The 21,606-nt window shown below is 41.7% G+C and overlaps 2 protein-coding genes across 3 annotated transcripts in view; one reads left to right on the plus strand and one right to left on the minus strand.

Annotated features, from left to right (window-relative positions):
- The first annotated feature begins 916 nt into the window (after positions 1-916).
- capn3b (calpain 3b) lies at positions 917-16,756 on the plus strand. Of its 2 annotated transcripts, XM_008302335.1 has the most exons (23): positions 917-1,405; positions 5,148-5,217; positions 5,992-6,110; positions 6,721-6,854; positions 7,310-7,478; positions 7,762-7,845; positions 7,931-8,022; positions 8,232-8,309; positions 9,000-9,160; positions 9,250-9,419; positions 9,513-9,524; positions 9,997-10,205; positions 10,331-10,367; positions 11,181-11,204; positions 11,393-11,479; positions 13,804-13,881; positions 13,970-14,027; positions 14,096-14,160; positions 14,598-14,666; positions 14,731-14,809; positions 14,948-15,064; positions 15,321-15,379; positions 16,367-16,756. In XM_008302335.1, exons 1-23 carry the CDS (start codon positions 1,088-1,090, stop codon positions 16,391-16,393), a joined length of 2,316 nt encoding a protein of 771 aa, XP_008300557.1. In that variant the 5' UTR covers positions 917-1,087; the 3' UTR covers positions 16,394-16,756. The 2 variants fall into 2 exon arrangements, with proteins under 2 accessions (XP_008300557.1, XP_008300558.1); XM_008302336.1 differs by lacking the exon at positions 11,181-11,204.
- LOC103372647 (zinc finger protein 106-like) overlaps positions 16,751-21,606 on the minus strand; it is a 14,492-nt gene continuing 9,636 nt past the window's right edge. Inside the window, exons 15-21 of the mRNA XM_008302334.1 lie at positions 21,035-21,226; positions 19,613-19,675; positions 19,379-19,498; positions 18,317-18,388; positions 18,121-18,192; positions 17,885-18,031; positions 16,751-17,454 (exon numbers count right to left, since the gene is read on the minus strand). Coding sequence (XP_008300556.1) covers positions 17,398-17,454; positions 17,885-18,031; positions 18,121-18,192; positions 18,317-18,388; positions 19,379-19,498; positions 19,613-19,675; positions 21,035-21,226 — 723 coding nt within the window. The 3' untranslated portion in view covers positions 16,751-17,397. The remainder of the gene's footprint in view (positions 17,455-17,884; positions 18,032-18,120; positions 18,193-18,316; positions 18,389-19,378; positions 19,499-19,612; positions 19,676-21,034; positions 21,227-21,606) is intronic.

The raw sequence follows: 21,606 nt of genomic DNA on the forward strand, positions 1-21,606 counted from the left end.
CTTATCATTTTACCCAAGTCTCATTTCTCGTTCACTGTTTGGTCTCATTATTTCTCTCCTTAATCAGAAATGACAATTTTCCCCCACCACGCCCAGAGGTGACTGATTGAAATTGAATGAAGACTGCAGTTTTCTGTCAAACCTGGCAACCCAGCGCTCAACAGCCTCCCCCTTTTTTATTTGCTGACGGAGAATTAGGCCAACTGCTGATTGAATTATGATGAATGGTTGGTTGAATCAGGCACAACGAGCCATTGACGAGGACATTAATGTTTGTTTAGCCACTAGGTGTCAATATAGCTGAGCTCATGGACGCTGGGTCAGAAGAATCCAGCACAGTCCCTCAATCACTGGGTGTATTTATAGAAATTACAAAGTGAAGCTAATAGATGTGTGATTTTGTTGGAAAATGCTTAATTTTCAAATCCCATTTGTGTTTATTTTTCCCACATAATAAGTCAAATGTTAAGATATTCAATCTAAAATATTAGAACTGGGCTTAAATCATGACATTAATTATGTAGGATGTCATTATATAAACCACCTGGTCATGCCTACTAGTCTGTTATATAAAGATGTTTAACCAGAGTAAATATAAAGATCTGGTAAGGAATGATCAGCTGTGTGTGCTATTAATTCATATTTAGTTCAAATAAAAGTGACATAACCACATGGATCACTTCTTTTCTTGACCTTCACAGCCGTATTTCTCACGTTAGATCCCTCAGAAAATGTTGCCTGAGTGAATATTGACTGTACTGTGTTCTTATGGATCTATGATACAGGTTTTGAACTGTCCAAGAGCGTTGGTTTCCCTTTGAGAAGCCCCCTCCCCGCCTTTAGAAAGACCTATATTTAGGTGCAGGCGGCTCTGGGGACTCAGCAGTGAGCGGTGGTGGTGGTGGGAGCGTCTGGCTGGTGAGCAGCAGCAGAAGCAAATAAAGGAACTAAAAGCAAGAATCAAAGTCAGGGAGGGTACAGGAAGTTTCATTGGGCTGTTTTGCAACTTTATGCACTGTTTTTGCAAAAGAAAGAAGGACTCCAGAGTTGGTTAGTCACACCAGAGGCTGAGGAGTTCACCGACAGCATGGGCGACCAGAACCTAAACGGCCAAGTGCCTCTCGTTGAAGAAACCAAGGTGAAGGTGCTGTTTGAGACCCAAGCATCACTGGGGCCCGACGCCAGAGCCGACTACCCTCCCGCCGGGGCAAACTCCATCTACTCTGCAATTCTGAGCAGAAATGAGGCCGTCAAAGACGCCAAGCGCCTCAAGACCTTCCTGGAGCTGCGAGACAAATACGTGAAGAAGAAGGTGGTGTTTGAAGACCCGCTGTTTCCCGCAGATGACTCGACGCTCTTCTACAGCAACAAACCTTCGATGAAGTTCGAGTGGAAGCGGCCCTCGGTGAGTGCCAGCGTTTTGTCATCATGTGCTTTCGGTTCCAAGATGCGCTTAATGCAAGAGAGGCTTTAACGTGTTTACAGAGGCTCTTCTCTGAAAGCCCCGTGTAGCTCATCACTGCCTCCAGAACACATGGTCGGGTGTCGGGTTGATACGGCTGCATAGGTGGTGCATAGCTGTGGGTTCACACCTTCTTCACTCTCAGACAGCTGACTCTCACACACACAGGGGGATGCTCTTTAACACTGCTGGGAAACACACTCAGCGTTGGATTCAGGGTGGTTTTTTTCTTTGCTACACGCTTCCAGAAGGATTTATTATACGACAGCAAACAGGTCAGACATGCGGCTCTAATGCCATTAATGGGACGTTTGGCAGAAGTCAGCTTCGTGAAGCGAGTATTCGAGTCACCGGATCAACCAACACACTGACACAGATATAAACACTCAGTGACAGCAGCAGGGCAGACGTGGTCCTACTGTTGGCCAACACGCAGCAACACCATGTAAAATACACCAGCAAGTCAAAGCTGTGTGTTCAAAATCTGACCTGACTGAAGCTGAAGTCACTGTTATTTATACAGCACATTAAAAACAGGATCCAGAGAGTTTTTCAATAATTATGTTTTATACACGTGTACCTGATTAACACACACATTAAGGTTAGGACCTAACGATATGATACAAAACACAAATTTAAGATAATTTATATATTTTGTGTATTTTCTGAACTATTTTAACTTTAAGATTGGGACTGTACAACATTAGATATATATATGATTATTCAAAGTCTAAGGTTTTTTCTTATCAGGGTTAAGACCCAGTGATATTATTTATTATATACATTTTTTGACTAATTTAAATACTAACATTTGAGCGCTGCAATATTCTATAAAATACAGATTTTAGAATATTAAAAAGAAAATATATTAAATAAAATTTAATAGAATGAACTAAATAAAATACTAAATATTTTTTTACTAAATACAGTTGAATTAAATATTAAGGTTAGGACCTTACAATATTACATATAATTTACATTTCTAATATTATATATCATACAACATCTATATCATACAAATGTACCTGATTAATTTCAAATATTACAATTAAGGTCACACATTTTTATATGTATGTTATATAAATGCACCTAATTAATTTAAATATTAGGATTAACAATATTATATCCTGTACAAATTTACCTGAATAATTTCAATATTAAGGTTAAAACCTGCAATAGTATTTATTATAGAAAATAAACTGTAATTTACTCATCTTTGAGTCTTTTGCCAGTAATTCCACTTCTGTACTTTTGTGTAATAGATTTATATTCAAAGCACTTAAAATGCAAAGTGAACCTTGTCTTATAGTGTTATTGTGTTGATGCATGAACTTATCCTGGAAGCAGCAGCATTGGAACAAAGATTTTATTCTTTGTGTCCTGCTGTTGAATCTAGTTTGAATCTAAATGTATAGAAAATTGACCTGCAGCAGAGTCTCATGCTAACAGAATAATGTGCTTTCTTTGTTTGATGGGACTCATGACACACGTGTGTCTGGTTCATGTGAAGCTACAGGCGTCGGTCAGTTAGCTTAGCTTAGCTTAGCACAACATGTACACTGCTGATTAAACCCATGAGATTTAACGGGCTAAGTGACGAGCTGGTGGCTGGATTGTGTTACCTTTTGGACAGATGGTTGTTGACCTACTAGGTTTACTTCCTTTCCCTCCATCTCCTCGGCTCAGACGTAATTTTCGTAATGTTGGGGTAGATTTAATTTGGCGAAATGGTAAAAACAAAAAACAACAACCTGACAAACAAGTTCCAGAGTGAATGTCAGTGTTTTCACAAGTGAAATATTCTATAATATACATATTATTACCTTAGAATGCGAACAACATGAACTTTAATTCTAATGTCAGTCCTCCATTCAGTCATAGTTTAACTTATCGATTTAGAAAAGCACACATTAACTCCAAACGACTTTTTAAATGAATTAATCAATGTGTTTTTATGATAGAAAACACAAACGACAAATCAGAAAGTGACTTCATTTTCACATTTCTGCTGTGTGAGTCCAGCATGACATAAATCTTTGAGGAGGATTTCTGCTTAATGGCAGATGACAAATGTCGGCGGAGACATTGAGCTGAGATTAGTGACACATGAATCCCATCCAGAGGTCAGCAGTGCAGCGCCTCTAAATCAGGAACATGAGTCTGCATCTTTACAGCCTCGGCTCTGATCAGCAGGGAAACCAGAGGAACAGAGTCGCTGCTGTGGATCCCTGAAGATGATTTCCTTTTATATCTTGTTTACAAAGTGGAATTTACAGCTAAAAGAAGTTAGAAAAAATCTGTGTTGATGCTGACTTGATGATTCTGAGTTTCTTGTCCAAAAGGGTTCAGAAAGGTTCTACAGAGTTCTGGTTCTCACTGATTAGCATGAAACCCTCTTTGTGTGTATTGTCTTGGTTTTGTTTGTGAACTGTGAATTAAATTGGGATTTTTTTTGCTTAATATGTTGAATGTTTGCCATATTTTATAGGAGAAAAAAGAAGAGAAATCCGGAAATAATCAAAATCTTGTGTTCTTATTCATAGGTGGAGGATAGTATCTGTTTTTTCTTACTGTAAAAAAAAAAGAGAAGGTAATTTTAAAGATTTTATTTCATGTGTTCTAGAAATACAAGAAAAGATCAGTGCGATTATAAAAAATAGGCTAAATTTAAATGTAAAAAAATAACATTAAAAAGCTGTAACTTTAAATAACCACATTTTTAAATTATTTTTTTTATTTAAAAAGCTAAAATACAAATTATCTTTATTTCACAAATATTTCCTTTTTGTTTAATAGATGAAACTGTTAAATCCCAGTTTATTGCAGCAAATATATTATATTTACAATAATCTCCTGTAAAATTAAGACAAAAAATGTATTTTTTGAGGCTCCAGCTGTCAGAATATTTAAGTTTTGAAATGTATTTATTCTATTTAAGGGTAAACTTGGCAGCACTCCACAAAACAAAACCAGCAAAATGATCCTTTCATTGTGATCTGTGGGCTGAATGTGTTCCAGGCTCACAGTAGTCGACCACAGCAGCAGTTAATCACGGTGCCATAACAGAAATACGCAGTTACGAGGTGAGATTCTTCTCTGCGTTCAGCACGACGTTATCACTCGTTCAGACGACTCCAGAGGTCGTGACCAGAGGACCTCCGGCAGCTGCTTCCTCCTAAATATGTAGTAAATGCAGACGGGGGGCGGGTTTCACGGACTCGTTCCCCGACCAGACATTTGTCCAACTGGCTTTCAGTTTCAGGGTCGAGTCGGGTCACAGTGTCCATCATGTCAAGAGCAGATTCTTAGATTTTAAATTGGTGAGAGGTTTGACTGTCGACCAAAATAATACTTTGGTCATTTCCTTCCCACGATATCCCAGAGTCCTCACATGTCAAACAATTTGACTTTCATACAAGAAGGTTCAAACTTGAATCCCCAGTAAAGCCTTTATAATCAGTCCAGTTTGTTTCCAGTGAAGCTCTTCAGATAATCACTGACTGTTTAAACTGAACGACCTCATCAGGCTGCAGCCTCACCGGGCATCAAGAGGAACTGAAAATACTGTTAAACTTGTGGCTTTTCCCTTGGTGTAGATGTGCATCAATCATTGCATAATAAGAGGGGGAAAAAAAACAACTTAACAAAAGCCCAAAAAACCCCCCAACCCCTTTTTGTCTTCTAGGAAATTTGTGAAAACCCCCAGTTCATCGTAGACGGAGCCAACAGGACGGACATCTGTCAAGGAAAACTGGGTAACGTCTAAAGTGCTTCTGTGCACAAGAAGCAAACTTCTAAGAAGATGATACAGGATCATTATGCTTCAATTCACATCCATCCATCCATCCATAGTCCTCACTAGGGGTTGCAGGTCACCAGCCTATCACAGGGCGACACTCCCGGCTTCCTCCCACAAGGTCCAGAAACATGCTGAGGTTAATTGGTGATTGTAAATTGTCCGTAGGTGTGAATGTGAGTGTGCTTGGTTGTCTGTCTCTAAGTGTAGCCCTGTGATAGACTGGTTACCTGTCCAGGTGAACCTGCCTTCACCCTGAGTCAGCTGGGATAGACCCCCCATGACCCTAGTGAGGATTAAGGAGTAGAGATGATGGATGGATGGATGGATGGATGGATGGATGGATGTTAGTCAGTAAAATGTGTAAAATCTGAGGTCATAGGTAACGTTAGTTTTTGAGTAAACAATGTACAGAGAGGGGTTTTTGTGAGCGTGGAGAAAAATCAGAGCTGTTAAAGTTTTCAGTGGTACACAAAGACATATTTCAGCAAAAGATCAGTTTTATATCAGAAACAGTCCTGCTGAGGAGCAAAGATAAGAAAAGATCAATCAGAACATCGATCGAAGCCGAAGCTTTGAGACCGAAGCTATGAAACACTCTGACAGCTCAACCAACCAGCAGCCTCGGTTATCTGGCCGACCGCTTGTGGCTTTAATCTGTGACAGCCAGCAGCTTCCTCTGTGAGGTGTTATTCCTGCATGAAATGTTTTCATCACTGGTGTCTGCTGACAGGTGACTGCTGGCTGCTGGCTGCCATCGCCTGCCTGACGCTGAACGAGAAGCTGCTGTACAGAGTGATTCCTCAGGACCAGAGCTTCACCGAAAACTACGCCGGCATCTTCCACTTCCAGGTTTCAGACATGGTTCCATAAAAAAAAAAACACAGGAAATGTCGTGATCTGTGAATTTATTCTTCAACAAAGCTAATTTTACTACGAGTAGAATCAAACTATATATGATTTGTTATAATTATTGCTCAGTATTTTTAACTTTAAAGTACAAGTACCTGAAAATCAGAGTAACTTTCTGCTGATGCTTTTAATGACTCAGGACAGATCAGATTACATCTAATTATGTGACAGTATCAGTGTCACAGTGTTTTCATGTGTGAAATATGTTTTAAAATGTCCAAATTCATCACATTTATTGCATAGTTTTGGTCTGATGCCAGTGAAATGTCTGAAAATCACATGTGCCATTAGATAACTGAAATAATAGCTTTGATAAATTCACTATTGTCTGTCTGATGAAAAATTTTATTCTTGATGACAGTGATCAGAAAATACATCCTAATTTAAATACATTTTTGACATTTTGCATTTTCTACAAGACAGCAATCAGATTTATTGGTCATTTTTTGAAAGAAAAAGTCATAAATTCATATATTTTCCATCTATCTATCTATCTATCTATCTATCTATCTATCTATCTATCTATCTATCTATCCATCCGTCCCTGTAGTTCTGGCGTTATGGCGAATGGATCGACGTCGTCGTGGACGACCGCCTTCCCACCTGCAACAACGAGCTGGTTTTCACCAAATCCTTCAGGAAGAACGAGTTCTGGAGCGCTCTTCTGGAAAAGGCTTACGCCAAGTAAGCAGAGTCTATTAATGTCTCCTGGACTCAATCATGTGCTCCTGCTCATCGTTCAGTCCGGTTCAGATTTCCAATCCGACCTCTGAAACGAGTTCAACATTTTGTCTTCGGTTCTTGTCTGACATTAAATCATTTCAGGTGTTTTTTTAATGCACTTGTTTTAATGAATCTGTAAAGTGACAGAAGGAAGGAGAATGACTCTGCTGTCATCACTGCTGATTTACTCCTGAAACCTCTGACACCTCAGCTTTTTCTTGAACCCATTTCAATCCCCAATCCTGAACCAAACGTCTTATTCAGATGTATATGTTTTACAGTGTAGTCGCACCAACTCTGCACACACCTCCTGTGTCCTGGTGTTTACCAAACCGGCTGCAGGCTCGGTGAAAAGGCCACGTCTCGGAGAACAAACATGTCAGCGCTCTGACAAGAATGATTGACCTCTCTCTCAGGTTGCACGGGTCTTATGAGGCTCTGAAAGGGGGCAACACTTTGGAAGCCATGGAGGATTTCACAGGTGGAGTTACCGAGTTCTTCGAGCTGTCCGAGGCGCCCAAAGAGCTGTACACGATCATGAGGAAGGCGCTGGAGAGAGGCTCGCTGATGGGCTGCTCCATAGACGTGAGAAAACACAGAAAAGTCACACAGTGGTGGCAGAAAACAATGTGAAAGCAAATTAGCAACGATGGTTTTAGTGTACAAGCCATACAGCAGCATAAAGGACTGAAATATAAAATATGCAAATAGGATTATTTTTTACTGTGCAAGAATATTCACACAAAGAGAAGCTAGACTGAAGCATAAAGTGTGATTTAGTCGTCACTCTTGCACATCTTTGAACCTAATTTTAAGGAAATCACTTTAAACGATCAACAAATGTTTTGCTTTAATTTGTGTCTTTCAGGTTTTTAGCGCCAGTGAGATGGAGTCTCGGACCGAGCAGGGCCTGGTCAGGGGTCATGCCTACTCCATCATCGGCCTGGAAGAGGTGCAGTCACACGTCCACTCAAATGCAGATTCTCTTTGCAGGACATTTCCAGTAACGGCGGGTTGGTTGTTGTTGTTGTTTGCAGTGTGACGAGGTGTCAAAGGACACCAAAATTCGTCTGATCCGTCTGCGTAATCCCTGGGGTTTTGTGCTCTGGAAGGGACCCTGGAGTGCAAAGTAAGGCCTGGAAAGTATTTGTCCTGATAACACACCTACCCACATATTATCTACAGATAACACCTGTTCATGTGCATTCCGGTGATGCTCGATTCTTCTGTATCTACCAACATATTAAAACTCCCATTTTGTAAAAGATTGAGAGCCTCTAATCCTGTGAAATGTTTTCTTTGTTTAGGACGTATTAACGTTGTTTGATCTGTCCATAGCTCCAATGAGTGGTCGACCATTTCTGCTGCAGACAAGGACAACCTGAAAAAACAGACCGTAGAGACGAGTGAGTTCTGGTGAGTCGATTTATTGGCACTTTGACTTTACTGCGTGTTTCCTGCTACATTTTAACACCATCACGGTCGTATTTATTGGTGTGTTTGATGCACAGTAAAGTTCTCCACAACATTTGAATGAACAGATGCTACATGTTATAGTAAAAACCCTGATTTTAGACGATATTAAATTGATGTTTTTAATAGTCTCTGTATAGAAAATACCTTTCCCTCCACCATCACACTCAGCCACTTGACCCTGCTACTGATAAAAATCCACGTCTCATCCACTCAACAATTCTGTTATCAGTGCAAAGAGCTTTGTAGCCTCATGGGGCCTTGAGCTTGTCTCAGCTCGCTTTAGCTCTGCCCCAAATCCTTACTACGTATTAATGCTGCACAGTTTATGCTACAAACCTGTTGTTATAGTTTTATCAGCAAAATAAATCTTCAATCTTTAGCATTTCATCCTGACAAGAAACTGCATCGAGGCATCGAGTGTCAAACCGACTGTAACTTCTGAGCCACTGTCAGATAAACCAAACAGCAGAACGTGTTTCCTAAGATTCAGTGCTACAGTTTCAGTCTCCTTCACGCATTGCATTGTGGGATAATGTTGAGCATCAGCGGCAGCCTGAAAAAGCAGCCGCAGACAATGATTCCAAGGTTTTTCCTCCTACAAACATTATCTGTCATAACCCCCTCCTCCAGGATGTCCTTTGACGATTTCAAGAAGAACTTCACCAAGCTGGAGATGTGCAACCTGACGCCCGACGCGCTGCAGGGAGAGCACAGACACAGCTGGACGGTGTCGGTCAACGAGGGTCGCTGGGTGAGAGGAAGCTCTGCAGGCGGCTGCAGGAACTTCCCAGGTAGGACTTGACTTAAGTCTCACGTTATATTATTTAGGTTCCCGTCATATGATGCCAGTATGAGCAGATTGACTTTCTGTGTTTGGCAGACACGTTCTGGACAAACCCTCAGTATCGGCTGCAGCTGTACGAGGAGGACGACGACCCGGAGGATGAGAAGGTGGCCTGCACCGTCGTGGTGGCTCTGATGCAGAAAGGACGGAGGATGCAGCGACATCAAGGGGCCCGATTCCTCACCATTGGGTTTTCCATCTATGAGGTAGTGATCATGAGACACCACAAACCTCAGCTTTCCTTAAACAAGAACATTCAGGAGCTGATTAGATGTGTGATGTCCTCTGTGTCTCTGCAGGTGCCGAAGGAGGTGCGTCCATCTTCAGGGAGGATTTGATTTTGTGCTTTCCTTGTATTGACCTGAATCTCTGCAGAGCTGTGTGTTGATTTTAGCAGCACAGACCTGACTGAGTGCACAAATTACAGGACTGTCCTCATCGTTGATTATTGTGTTGATTTTTTTAGGTTGATAATAATATTATCTTAGTGAAAGCATTAAAAATCCAATCACAGTGTCTCAGATCATAAAGAGACAACTTAAAATTGCTTTAGTTTGTCTGTCAATCAGCTTAAAACCCAAATATCTTAAACTCAGAGTGGCATGAAACAGAAAAAGGCAGTAAATCGTATCATTTTAGAACCAGCCAATATTTAACATATTTGCTTAATAACCACTTTTTCTCTACATTATATTACTTTTGCAGTCAATCATACAGCTATGAGCTTTAGTTGAATGCAGAGCTCATTCCCTCTCCGTCCTGTTTCAACTCCTCCATCCGTAGATGCGTGGACAGAACCAGCACCTGCAGAAGGACTTCTTCCTCTACACAGCCTCCAAGGCCAAATGCAAAACCTACATCAACCTGCGGGAGGTGACGGAGCGTTTCCGTCTGCCTCCCGGAGAGTACGTCATCATCCCCACCACGTTTCAGTCCCACCAGGACGGAGAGTTCATCCTCAGGGTGTTCTCTGAGAAGAGGAGCACGTCTGAGTAAGGATGAGGGAGGGAGGGACGCCGGTAGCTACTCTGGGGATTGTTGGGGAGCATTGCAAACACATAGATATGCTCTAAAGAATAAATTACAGCAGAGTTATTGTGTGTTTTTTTCTGAACAGGGAAGCAGAGAGCTCCATCGGATCCGACCAAATACAGGTTTGCAGCGAGATGGTAGAAATGTTGGGGTTGAAATATATTTTTTTGCATTCTGGCTGATGTTGCTGCAAAACTGTGTGTACTGTGGGAAATAAAGCAAATGAGGAAGCACTACTTGGATCAGATGTGACAGTACATTAGATTAAGCTTAACACAAAGAAGTGATTAATACTAAAATCGAGGCTGTGCAGTCGTCCTCAGATGTCAGTGAAATAAGTTGACAAAAGTAATAATAAATAAAAATGTAATGAACGTCATGACATTGCTTTTGAATTATGGTTCAACAGAAATATTAAAAACAAACAAACAAAATCAAGCAAACAAGCATGATGGGACCCGTAAATGTTTTCTGTAGCTCTCAGTCAGACTTTGACAGTTTTTAAAATTTTTTAAATTATTATTTTCCACCACAATTCAAAAGCAATGTGTTGTTTCACTGAATTATAATTTAGCAAATTTTTATTTATTATTACTTTTTCAGTTTCTACTTATTTCAGTGACTGTTGTGAATTTTGTCTTTTCTTTAATGGAAGGAGATTAATAAATCTGAGGGCGCCTGTAGCTACAGACTCTTCAGATCCACGTTTCCTTCAGCAGTATTCTGCAGCACGCTCCCACGCTGCAACATCAAATAGAATTTAAAATGTTGTAAATCCCGACTGTGTGACCTCCATGTTTCATCAACTTTGTTCTTGAGATCTCTCCGTCTTGTCCTAATGCACACCACTCAGAATAACTAACAGACTCGAGTGTTTCCTCCTCCGTTTCATCTCATTTCACCCTTCTGTCCCTCCTTGTCTTATTGGCCATCAGCAAGACAAGATTAAGAAAGAGAAGGTAATGAATGCACGAAGCGCTGCTAGTCTGCTTTGAAACTCTTTGCTTCCCCACCTTTGCTCTCCATCCACCTATCAGCAGCTGTAGTTTGTGCCTCTATTGAATATACAGATTATAATCAGTGGGACAACTGGGAACTAATGATTTCTCCTCTGTTCTGTTTGTCTTTTATAACCACCACATGCCAGCCTATTGTATTTGTGTCAGACAGAGCGCGAGCCAATAAGGAAATCGAGCACGACGGCATTCTGGGGGAGAAGAGGAAGAAACCAAAGGTGATTTCCTTTTTGCCGATCCTGTGCAGGTAGAGCGATGTCATCGAGCCAAAACATTGAGCTATCGTGACCTTTGCTCCGTTGAAATTTGCGCCCTGCGACAGCGATGAAACGTAATCTTTACCAGCTCATAAAACGCTGCTGGGAATAAAAGTATAGCGCTGGAAGGCAACTGAGCTCAAGTAACTCCGCTGCACCTGTTTTCCCGTCAGGCCTCAGTCGAGCAGCCTTCAATGTGCTGCTCTGACATGTTCGTGAAACCAAATCATCCGGCCTGCATTCAGCGGCCGCTTTATTAGGAACGCCTGTGTGGTTTAACGCAGTCTCTCCTGCTGTAAACTCTGCGTTTATGGTGCATGAAACAGTCATGAGGGTGTAAATTAAATCACGTTTTAGTACGTTAAATACAAAGGCGTCTAATGTTCTGCCTCTCTATGTAAATGAGAGACGGGAAGAAGAACATCAGCTTTGACTATTACTTTAACTCACAGAGGACTGGATTTACACATTTAGAGCAATATGAGTGGCTGTTATGAGCTTTATAAAAGTAGATGCAGAGGCAGGGATGGTGCATAGGACTGCAATAGATGTATACCTAATAAGAAGCCACTGAGTGTTTAAGATCACTGAGATTTAATGAATCATTATAACAATGATAATAAACTTTATTTGTATAGCAAAAGTGCTTTTACATAATAAAGAGACGAGGCAACGCAGGACAACAGCATGTATAAAAAGTGCAGGCAAACACTCAGAATATAAAAATACACACAATAAAAATGAAAAACAACAGGCTGGGTCACTACTGGAAGGTTTATTATAATGAAACTAGTAAGACTGATTAAAAAGACGACATCACAGAGGGGAATTAAGATAAAAGCTGAAGATAAAAGTAGATGAAGAAAGAGAAAAGAGAGAAGGACAGCAGGCAGTAAGAAACGGGCGAAAACCTAAAAGAGAAATAAAAGAGAACATGAGTCTATAAAAGGGGGTTTGAATAAGTGATTTAAAAGAAGATACTGAATCAGCGAGCCTTGTTTTCTACGGAACCGCAGAAGGGACAAAAAACAGGGAGAGGAAAAAAAAACATAGAGGTATCTTTTGAGAGATCTTGCAAATCCCATCAGGACCCATGAAGCATTCCAGAGGACGGTAGTATCAGCACGGTCAGAGTGTGTCCCCTTACGCTGAGTATCCTTTTCAGATGTCTCTCGCGTATGTGAAAACTGTGCCTCTGCTAAACACGCCTTGAATGTCTTTATGTTTTAGGCCAATTTCAAAATAAAACTCATTAAAACTCTCGTACGGGTGAGTGTCCTCCGTTATCGTTTCTCCGTACTGCCAAATAGACCCAGAACTATGTATACCTGTAGTTATTGCGAGATCTCGCAAAAGTTTTGTGAGATCTTGCAAAAGATATCTCTATTTTTTTGTTTTCCTCTCCCTGTTTTTTTTACTTTCTCCATGTTCTGGGGCTCCGTACTGATCCACATTTCGGCCCGACAAACTAAAAACACAGTGACTACATCTTGGGTCAATGTTGGCTTCTTGACATCCATCATCTATCCATCGTTTAATCCTCACCAGGGTCACGGGGGGCGGGAGTCTATCCCAGCTGACTCAGGGTGAAGGCAGGTTCACCTGGACAGGTAACCAGTCTATCACAGGGCTACACTTAGAGACAGACAACCAAGCACACTCACATTCACACCTACGGACAATTTACAATCACCAATTAACCTCAGCATGTTTGTGGACTGTGGGAGGAAGCCGGAGAACCCGGAGAGAACCCACGCTGCACAGGGAGAACATGGAGACTCCACGCAGAAAGATCCCGGGTGTTCGAACCAGCGACTCTCTAGCTGTGAGGCAAAGGTGCTAACCATGGAGTCACATTCAGCCTCCAGTACAAAAACATGTTGTCCAGGTGAACCTGCCTTCACCCTGAGCCAGCTGGGATAGACTCCAGCCCCCCACGACCCTACTGAGGATTAAGGTGTAGAGATGATGGATGGATGTTCTGGGGCTTTGTACTGATCCGACAAACTAAAAACACAGTGACTGTATCTTGGGTCAGTGTTGGCCTCTTGACATGTGTTTCCCATTGGTGATATCTTTTCCGAACAAAACAAAACTACAATGAACAGAAATAGAAAGCTGGAGTGAAATCCCAGCAGGCCTGAAGTAGCCGAGCTGTCACCTGATTGATGAATAAATGCTCCAGGTTGTTGTGCCACATAGACAGGAAGTAGCCAAATGCAACAGCAATGGAGAAACAAAGACGCATCAGATAAAGTAGTCCTGTTTTCTCATCCGTCCTTCAGCGAAAACTGTTGGAACCCGAGGAAGAGACCGAGGAGGAAAAACAGTTCAGGGCCATCTACCAGCAGATTGCTGGTGAGGTGAGTAACCAAAGAGACGTGCATGTCGTTCACGTGTGAATGTTTTATTTGAAACTAACGTGGAACAAACTCTTCCTCCCTCAATCAGGACATGCAGATCTGCGCCAACGAGCTCAAGACCGTCATGAGGAACGTGCTCGCCAAACGTGAGTACAGCGAAAAGATGAGGCTCCTCGTGTTCTGAGCGTTCACGTTAACGACTCCTCCTTCACAGATAGCGAAATAAAGACGGAAGGCTTCAGCCTGGAGACGTGCCGGAGTATGATCGCCTTGATGGACGTATCCTTTGAATCTGTAGAGCGGACAAAAGAGCTGCAGAGATGAGTTATTATTGGTGGTAAAACAGGCAAAATATGTCGTTTTTAATCGCTCTAATTGATGCACAAGCTTCCCCACAGTCAGACAGATGAGTGCAGGACTGTATTGTGTTGCAGCAGTTTACAGATGCTATAAAATGTTGGCAAGAAAAAAAGCAGGAATCATTTTCACTGTCTATCTATAAAGGTTGGTTTGCTTTTTTCTCTTTTGTTAATCAGCAACATATTTACTGTAAAGAAGATAAAAATCAGTCTTTTTGGGGAGCAGATGCCAAAGTGTCATTTGAGGCAGCATTTATTTCAAACTTGACCTTTTCTTTTTAAATGGCAGGGCAAAAAAAATATGTGAAAATAAAACTCCACAAGCATGTCATTGTCCCCTGACTGCTCCACCCTCAGACTGACGGCACAGGGAAGCTGAATCTGCAGGAGTTCAAACACCTGTGGAGAAAGATCAAGGAGTGGCAGGTAGGACGGTTCCTCCGCTAACTTCTGCTCACAAGAATTCATCTAACTGAGTGTCTCCTCGCAGGTCATCTTCAAACGTTACGATAAAGACAAGTCCTGCTCCATCAGCAGCTTCGAGATGAGGAACGCCGTGAACGATGCAGGTGAGCAGCAACCACTCAAATCACAACCACTCAGAGGACGTGTTTTCCTGGAGCTGATCTGTATTAAAGCATTTCTTCAGCTCTGTTTGTAATGGACATACAAGAATGCTGTAAATATGATCTTCTTTTCCACACCAGGGCTTCACCTCAACAAACAGCTGTACGACATCATAGCCATGCGCTACGCGGACGAACACCTCAACATCGACTTCGACAGTTACATCTGCTGCTTTGTGAGACTGGAGGGCATGTTCAGTGAGTACAAACCACACCTGAGGGCTTTCTGTGTGTTATATCAGCTGAATGACGTTGTACAAGTCCAACGTGTGAGGGGTTGGTGGTCACACATGCTTTCACAGGACAGTTTTTATTCTACAGATGATTCATAAACTGAGCACTCTGTGTGACTCTCAGGAGGCTCACAGGCACCAGTGATTGCAGACTTATCCGACTGCATGAATTCAGAGATAACATGAGCAGACTGAGGGATCATCTGCTGTGTCTCTTGCAGGAGCTTTCAATGCCTTTGACAAAGACGGAGATGGAATCATAAAGCTCAACGTCCTGGAGGTGAGTCACAGCATGCCGCTCTGTGTCCTGAAGTATGAAAGTATTAGTCTGACGAAAAACTCTCAAAGGTTTCTGCCACCTGCTTTAAAAGCTGTTTGTAATGAGTGTGTGACGGGGTTTTCTAATGTTTTACTGGCTTGATTCACATCATAACATTACAAACAGCCTTTAGGGGCAAATGTCAGGAAAAACACACACAGGTGTTTATTTTGCTAAATATTTTTCTCTTTGATATTTGTGCAAATTAATGCAAAATAAAATCAAATCTCGTTAGAATGTTTAAACGTGAAATTTCAGAAAACTTGTTATACAAAATAATAATTGTCTTAAAGTAAAAAATCAACTAGAGGTGTCTATTAGTTCAAATTCATTAAAAACTAATTTTAAAAAATATACTTGTGAATAGGCATTTCCAATTCAGTGTATGGAGACTGTTTTCGCAAATTTAGATTTTTATTTTACTCTGAGCCAGAAATCCACGCTTAAGTCACACTGACACACACCGAACTTTCCAGTTTTATTCAAACCTATATTTTAAAGATTTTTGCAGAGGGGGGTTGTTGAGTCGTAGCCTGATTTTTTTTTACATTTTATTCCTAAAAACGTGGTGAGAACCGATCCTGTCTTTCTGTCGACAGTATTTTCTGATTTATGGAGACCACAAAAAGAAATAAAAGCCTTTGATATGTGTCAAGAAACGAAGCAGGGATTCTGAACGTGGCTTCATCCAGACGTCTGTTCGGGAAATTCATTTTCAAATTAGCCCCTTGTTAAACAGATAATACCTCATTCCTACGATGAAACATAAAAAAAATCCCAAACCTTGTAATTCTAAAGTAGTATTTCCCAGAGCTGAATCAGCACCTCTCACACAAAAATCTGAAAATTAACTTTCACAAAAGCAGTCGAAACAAGCAGGACTGTTGTTCTACGTTTAAAATAAAACCCTTTGAGCTAATCATCGTTTTTCTTTTGCTCTCTTTCCAGTGGCTTCAGCTGACCATGTATTCCTAAAGCAACTTCTCGTCGTGTGACTCTGTCACGACAGAAATCAAAACGTATTTTTGCACAGGTGTGGCGTGAACAGCGGGTTCGTGATGTGAAAACGAGAGGTTTCATTGCTTCTCTTGTATTATATTTAGTTTTCAGTCATCCCTCAGGTATTCATGGTTGAATTGAAGCTCAACTTTAGTTTGAAATCTTTTCAAAGATTAAAAAAAATAAATAAATCAGTTTTCTCGGCTCTGCAGCGCTGAAGAGTTGAATTTGATGATTGGTGCTGTGAAAGAAAACGAATGAGCGTTTTGTTCCAGAAATCTTTACAGACATACTTAATGTATATTGTTTTTAAAATAAAGCGGAGGTGAACGCTGTAAATTATTGTCCGTTTATTCGCTGTACACATACAGTAGGTATTAAACAAATGAAGTACAGACTGTACAATATACAAAAATTAAGGCATGAGTTTAATACAGCATCACAGAGTTTGGTTTAAAACATGTGTTGGACAAAACTATAAAGGGAAAGGGAACATTTCCTGGGTTCTACATGTTAATGATGCATTTTCCTGTTAATTTCATATAATCTAATAAACAATAATGTCTACTACGCGTGAGTAATTGAACCCCAATGGAAAAAACATGCATTAGCTTTGGCTCCTGCTGAAGCTTCTCTAGGGGGCGCTATCATTCTTCAACACAGGAAACACCCTGGAATCACTGTACTCAGTAGATAGAGCTGAATTACTGATAGCAGATGGCTTCACATAACTAATGGGGAAAAATGAAATGAACGTGATCCTACCAGCAGCAGGAAATCGTTGTGTGGGATCAAAAACGAGTTGCCTTTCCCGTCTGAGGAAACAAAGGTTATACAGTTCACACAAGACTAAAGGGATACGATCAGCCAAACCCTGAATCTTGTGTTTCTATATAACCAAAAATGAAAATATTAGTAAACAAAAAGATGAGCTCATGTGTTGCGATGGATGAGTCTCCATCACGTGACCTCCGCTGCTGTCAGGGCTGCATCTCGCTGTCGCTCGTCACGTGACTCTGCATGTGTTCGGGCAGCTCCTGCAGGAAAAACCAAGCGGAGGAAATGTTTTCTTAGAAAGAGGCCCAAATGAAACACGCATGTAGAAATCAGAAAACACTGACTAGAGACCACATGACCTAGCTAATAAGAATAATTGATCAGATTTATGTAGCGTTTTTCTAACTCAAAGTTGCTTCACGCTGTCAATTCATTCACACACATTCATCCCGGTGGTGGTAGCTACGATTGCCCTGGGGCAGACTGACAGAGGCGTGGCTGCCATTCTGCCCCTCCGACCACCACCTCAGACAATCCATTCATTCACACCAGGCAAGGTGGTAAGCGTCTTGCCCAAGGACACGACCATGACACAGGGTACAGGGCGGAATTGAACCGCCGACCTTCCAATCCTTGACCGACTCCAGTATCATGACTCATCACTGAGCTAACACTATCATGACTCATCACCTCTTTAACCGACTGCCGTGTGGGAAAAAAGGCGTCGCAGCTTCTCCAGCGACACTTGACCGTCTGCAAGCTGGGGTTGGTGTGATCTCCAACAAGGTGCTGGACGAGATGGTCCGAGATGCCGAAGATCAGAGAGCAGTTCTGCCACTGGACAAACAAAAAAGCACAACTATTAAAATATCTTCAAGAAGAAGTAGGTTAGAAACAAGGCTCCTAGATCATAAGATCATTCTTACCCAGCAGCGGTAGTTTTGCATCAAGTTGAGCTTTACGGCCTGAACGCTGCCGTCGTAGCAGCCCGTGTAGATCTGTGTGGAAACATCAACGGTACATACACAACTTAAAAGCATCCATCCGTATTATCCTGTGTGAACCTTCTCCATGCAAGTTCACATAGAAAAAACACACCTGGACCAGTTCTGATCCACTTACCACACTCCTGTGTACAGACATGCACATCACCATATCGCTGTGGCCTCCGTAGACCTGCAGGCGGTCATGGGACTGAAAAAAAGAAATATCGAGTTTTAGAAAAGGACAGATTTACAGCAGAGTTTAGGTCCAGAGCATTGAAGTATGTGTAGATAAGGAAGGTAAAATGTTTTCAAATGAAGACTGGAACCAAAGGAAGAGACCTTTGACAAGAACTCCAGTCATAGTTGTAGACCAGTAGCAAAGGCAAAAAACCTGTTTTGTGTATTTGACACTGGATTAAAGATATTTACACAAGTACAGTGTAGTATACTGTGGTTGATTTAAGACCTTAAGTTGAGAAAATTCAATGTTTTCTCTGAACATTTAACCCTTCCAACACTCAGTAAATGTGTATTCTTTATACACTTCAACACTGAGTAGCTTTGGCTTGAAATTCGTGATCAGATGTGGTTCTGATTAATCACATAAATCATCATAAACTCTTAAGTCAACGTCACATCATTACACATCTGCTATCAATCAAAAGTAGACGAGTTAACGGTTAAATATAAATAGAAGTTTACTCTTGTCGTGTACATACAGGTGTGGAAAAAGAACAGGTAAATGTCATAATTACCAGAGATATGTGTAATTAATTATCAGTTCTTGTTACTGAGACATCAGCTGAAGTCTGTAATTAGTTTGTTTTGATCGCTTAGAAACATTTCAGGTAGAGAAAATCCAGTTTTCTGGTGATTTTTGGGGTCGAATGACGTCACTTCACTTCATTTGTATAATTTATTTCATGACTGAATCGCTTGTTCACATGCAGGGATTCCCGCTGATAGCCAATCAAAATGAACGTAACAGAAAGCCGCCGTACACCGGAGCCGCTGTACCGGGCTGCAGGGTCGAACAGGAGTCGTGATGCCAGCCCGGTAGAGTGGGCTACGGTGTCGGAAGGGTTAAGAACCAAATAAAAGATGGTTGAATTGTTCCTTTAAAACAAAAAAACATAACACTAGTCATCTGTTCTGACACAACTAACTCTGAAACAAACATCAGTCGAGTCAGACATACCTGCAGCTCATAGACTCGAACCAGTTTGTCCAGACAGGCTGTTACCATCACTTTCCCCAAGATGACAATCGACGTGACGGCGTGACCGTGACCCTTGTAGATGCGAATCAACTCGCCCGTCTGCAAACAGCGATGGAGGACGACAGTGAAAGCACGAAACATAATCAGAACACGAACCCAGACCTCCTTATAGATGGTTTGTACGTATTTATGCTGCTAGTCTGGAGCTCTTACATGGATGTTGTGGGCGTGCACGGACGTGTCACTGGAGCCGCTGAACACCAGGTCGTTCACCACCTGAAAACAGCAAAGGAAGAGAAATTAACTACACCTGACGCACAAAACAGGATTTCTGAAAAAAAAAAAAAAAAAAGCCCACATCAAACCAAATACAAGTCAAACTGCAGTCATTTTCTCTCACATTTAAAAAAAAAATCCCAACCATTTACATAATTCAGATTTTATAAACATCATGTTTAGTCACACTGGCGATGTCTGATAATCTGTAGCGTCGAATCCAAAAGACAAAAGTAGTGTTTTCTAAACAGAATGGAAAAGGAAATAATCTTTTCGACTCAGCTGTGTGGTGCACCGAGTGAACCTAAAATCAGCCGTATCAGACCACTGCAGAAGAAACAACCACATCATAGACCGGCACAACACAAAGATCATCGCATCGGAGAGCAACAAGTTTAAACGTTGGATCAAGAAGGCCACAGAAATCAGGAGTTGAGCCAAAGACACCATGAACCGTGATGAGGGGGCGTTCATGCTGTCCCACGCATGGGACGCTCTCCTGCAGAGACCACCGGGGGGCGGGAGGTGTGGCCCGTCGGGCAAATCTGACAGATTGCCAGGCGGGTCACGCCTCCAGGAAACCACCAGCTGATGAAGACACGTCACCACAGACATCAGTGACGCTTCTGAGGACGACTGAAGAAACAGTCGAAACATGTCAAAGCAGCTCCTGTCTAAAAAATACTCACTGTCCAATAAAAAAAGAAACCGTATACCTATAATCAGAGTAGACAACATGAACCTCATCACGCTATGTGGTGCAGAATCACCTTCTCTGAGGCGCAACTAGGGCTGCACAATACATCGCTCTAGCACTGACACTGCAATGTGCAAGTTAACTCAAACACATCATGCTACAGAAGAGAAAGCTTACACAGCTCTTACTCTGCATGACTAGTCCACAAGAGAAGTCCATCTGATTAAACATAATTTAATCTGACTTACGGGTTCTTTGATACACCGAGTTGTTCTTTAATAGACACAGAGTATGTGGATGTACAGGATCAACATGTGCACAGCAAAATCAGCACAGAACAGAAGAGAAACACTGAACAGAAAGCTTTGGTTGCAAAAAAAAAATGCAGCATGGGTTGGATGGAAACATTTCAGCTCCAAAGAGAATGATACTGAGCAAAAACAAGAACTCTAATGGCAGCGTCTTGCCACCAAAGACTCTGTATGACAAGTGGAAAACCAGATCTGAATGACATCCAAAAAATATATATACATTTTGGATGTGGGTGTCAGTGTTAAACCAAATGAGAAACAGCAGAGACAAATCCCTTCTCACGTCACCTCAACAGCCATCATCCAGCTTCACCACATGGACACAGAAAAGAGCAGCTCCCACTTCCTCACCTTCAGGCAGAGCACCGTCTTGGTGTGGCCCTCCAGCGAGCGCAGCAGCAGGCCGCTCTTGGCGTCTCGTACGCTGATGGTGCTGTCATACGATCCAACCAGCAGCAGCCGGCGGGCGCCCTCCTGAGTCGTACCCAGACAGCTCACCCCTCGGGGGCCGTGGCACTCGAACACATCCAGCTGCTTCAGGGTCTGACGGCACAGAGCAGGACACGGGGGGAGAAAGAGAAAGAGAAAGAGAAAGAGAAAGAGAAAGAGAAAGAGAAAGAGAAAGAGAGGAGAGGAGAGGAGAGGAGAGGAGGAATCATGTTATATGTTACTGGTCACTTGAGTACTGTAGGTACAAAACATTACAACTGCGCTGTTCAAAAGTTTTTTAAAACTCCAAACAGTTTCTGGGTGTCTTTTTTTTTGCTTCTGTCACATTTTTAATCACTGTGGGCTCAATATGAAGTCCTGCACCTCCATGGAAACAGCACAACTTTGTAGAGACAGGGTCTTTAGTGCAGCATGACACACTTATACTACCATAAACTGTAAACAGGAAAAACTTAGGAAAAAGTAGAATTTGT

Source organism: Stegastes partitus, unplaced genomic scaffold, assembly GCF_000690725.1.
Source record: "Stegastes partitus isolate 25-593 unplaced genomic scaffold, Stegastes_partitus-1.0.2 Scaffold1796, whole genome shotgun sequence".
Classification (NCBI taxonomy): domain Eukaryota; kingdom Metazoa; phylum Chordata; class Actinopteri; family Pomacentridae; genus Stegastes; species Stegastes partitus.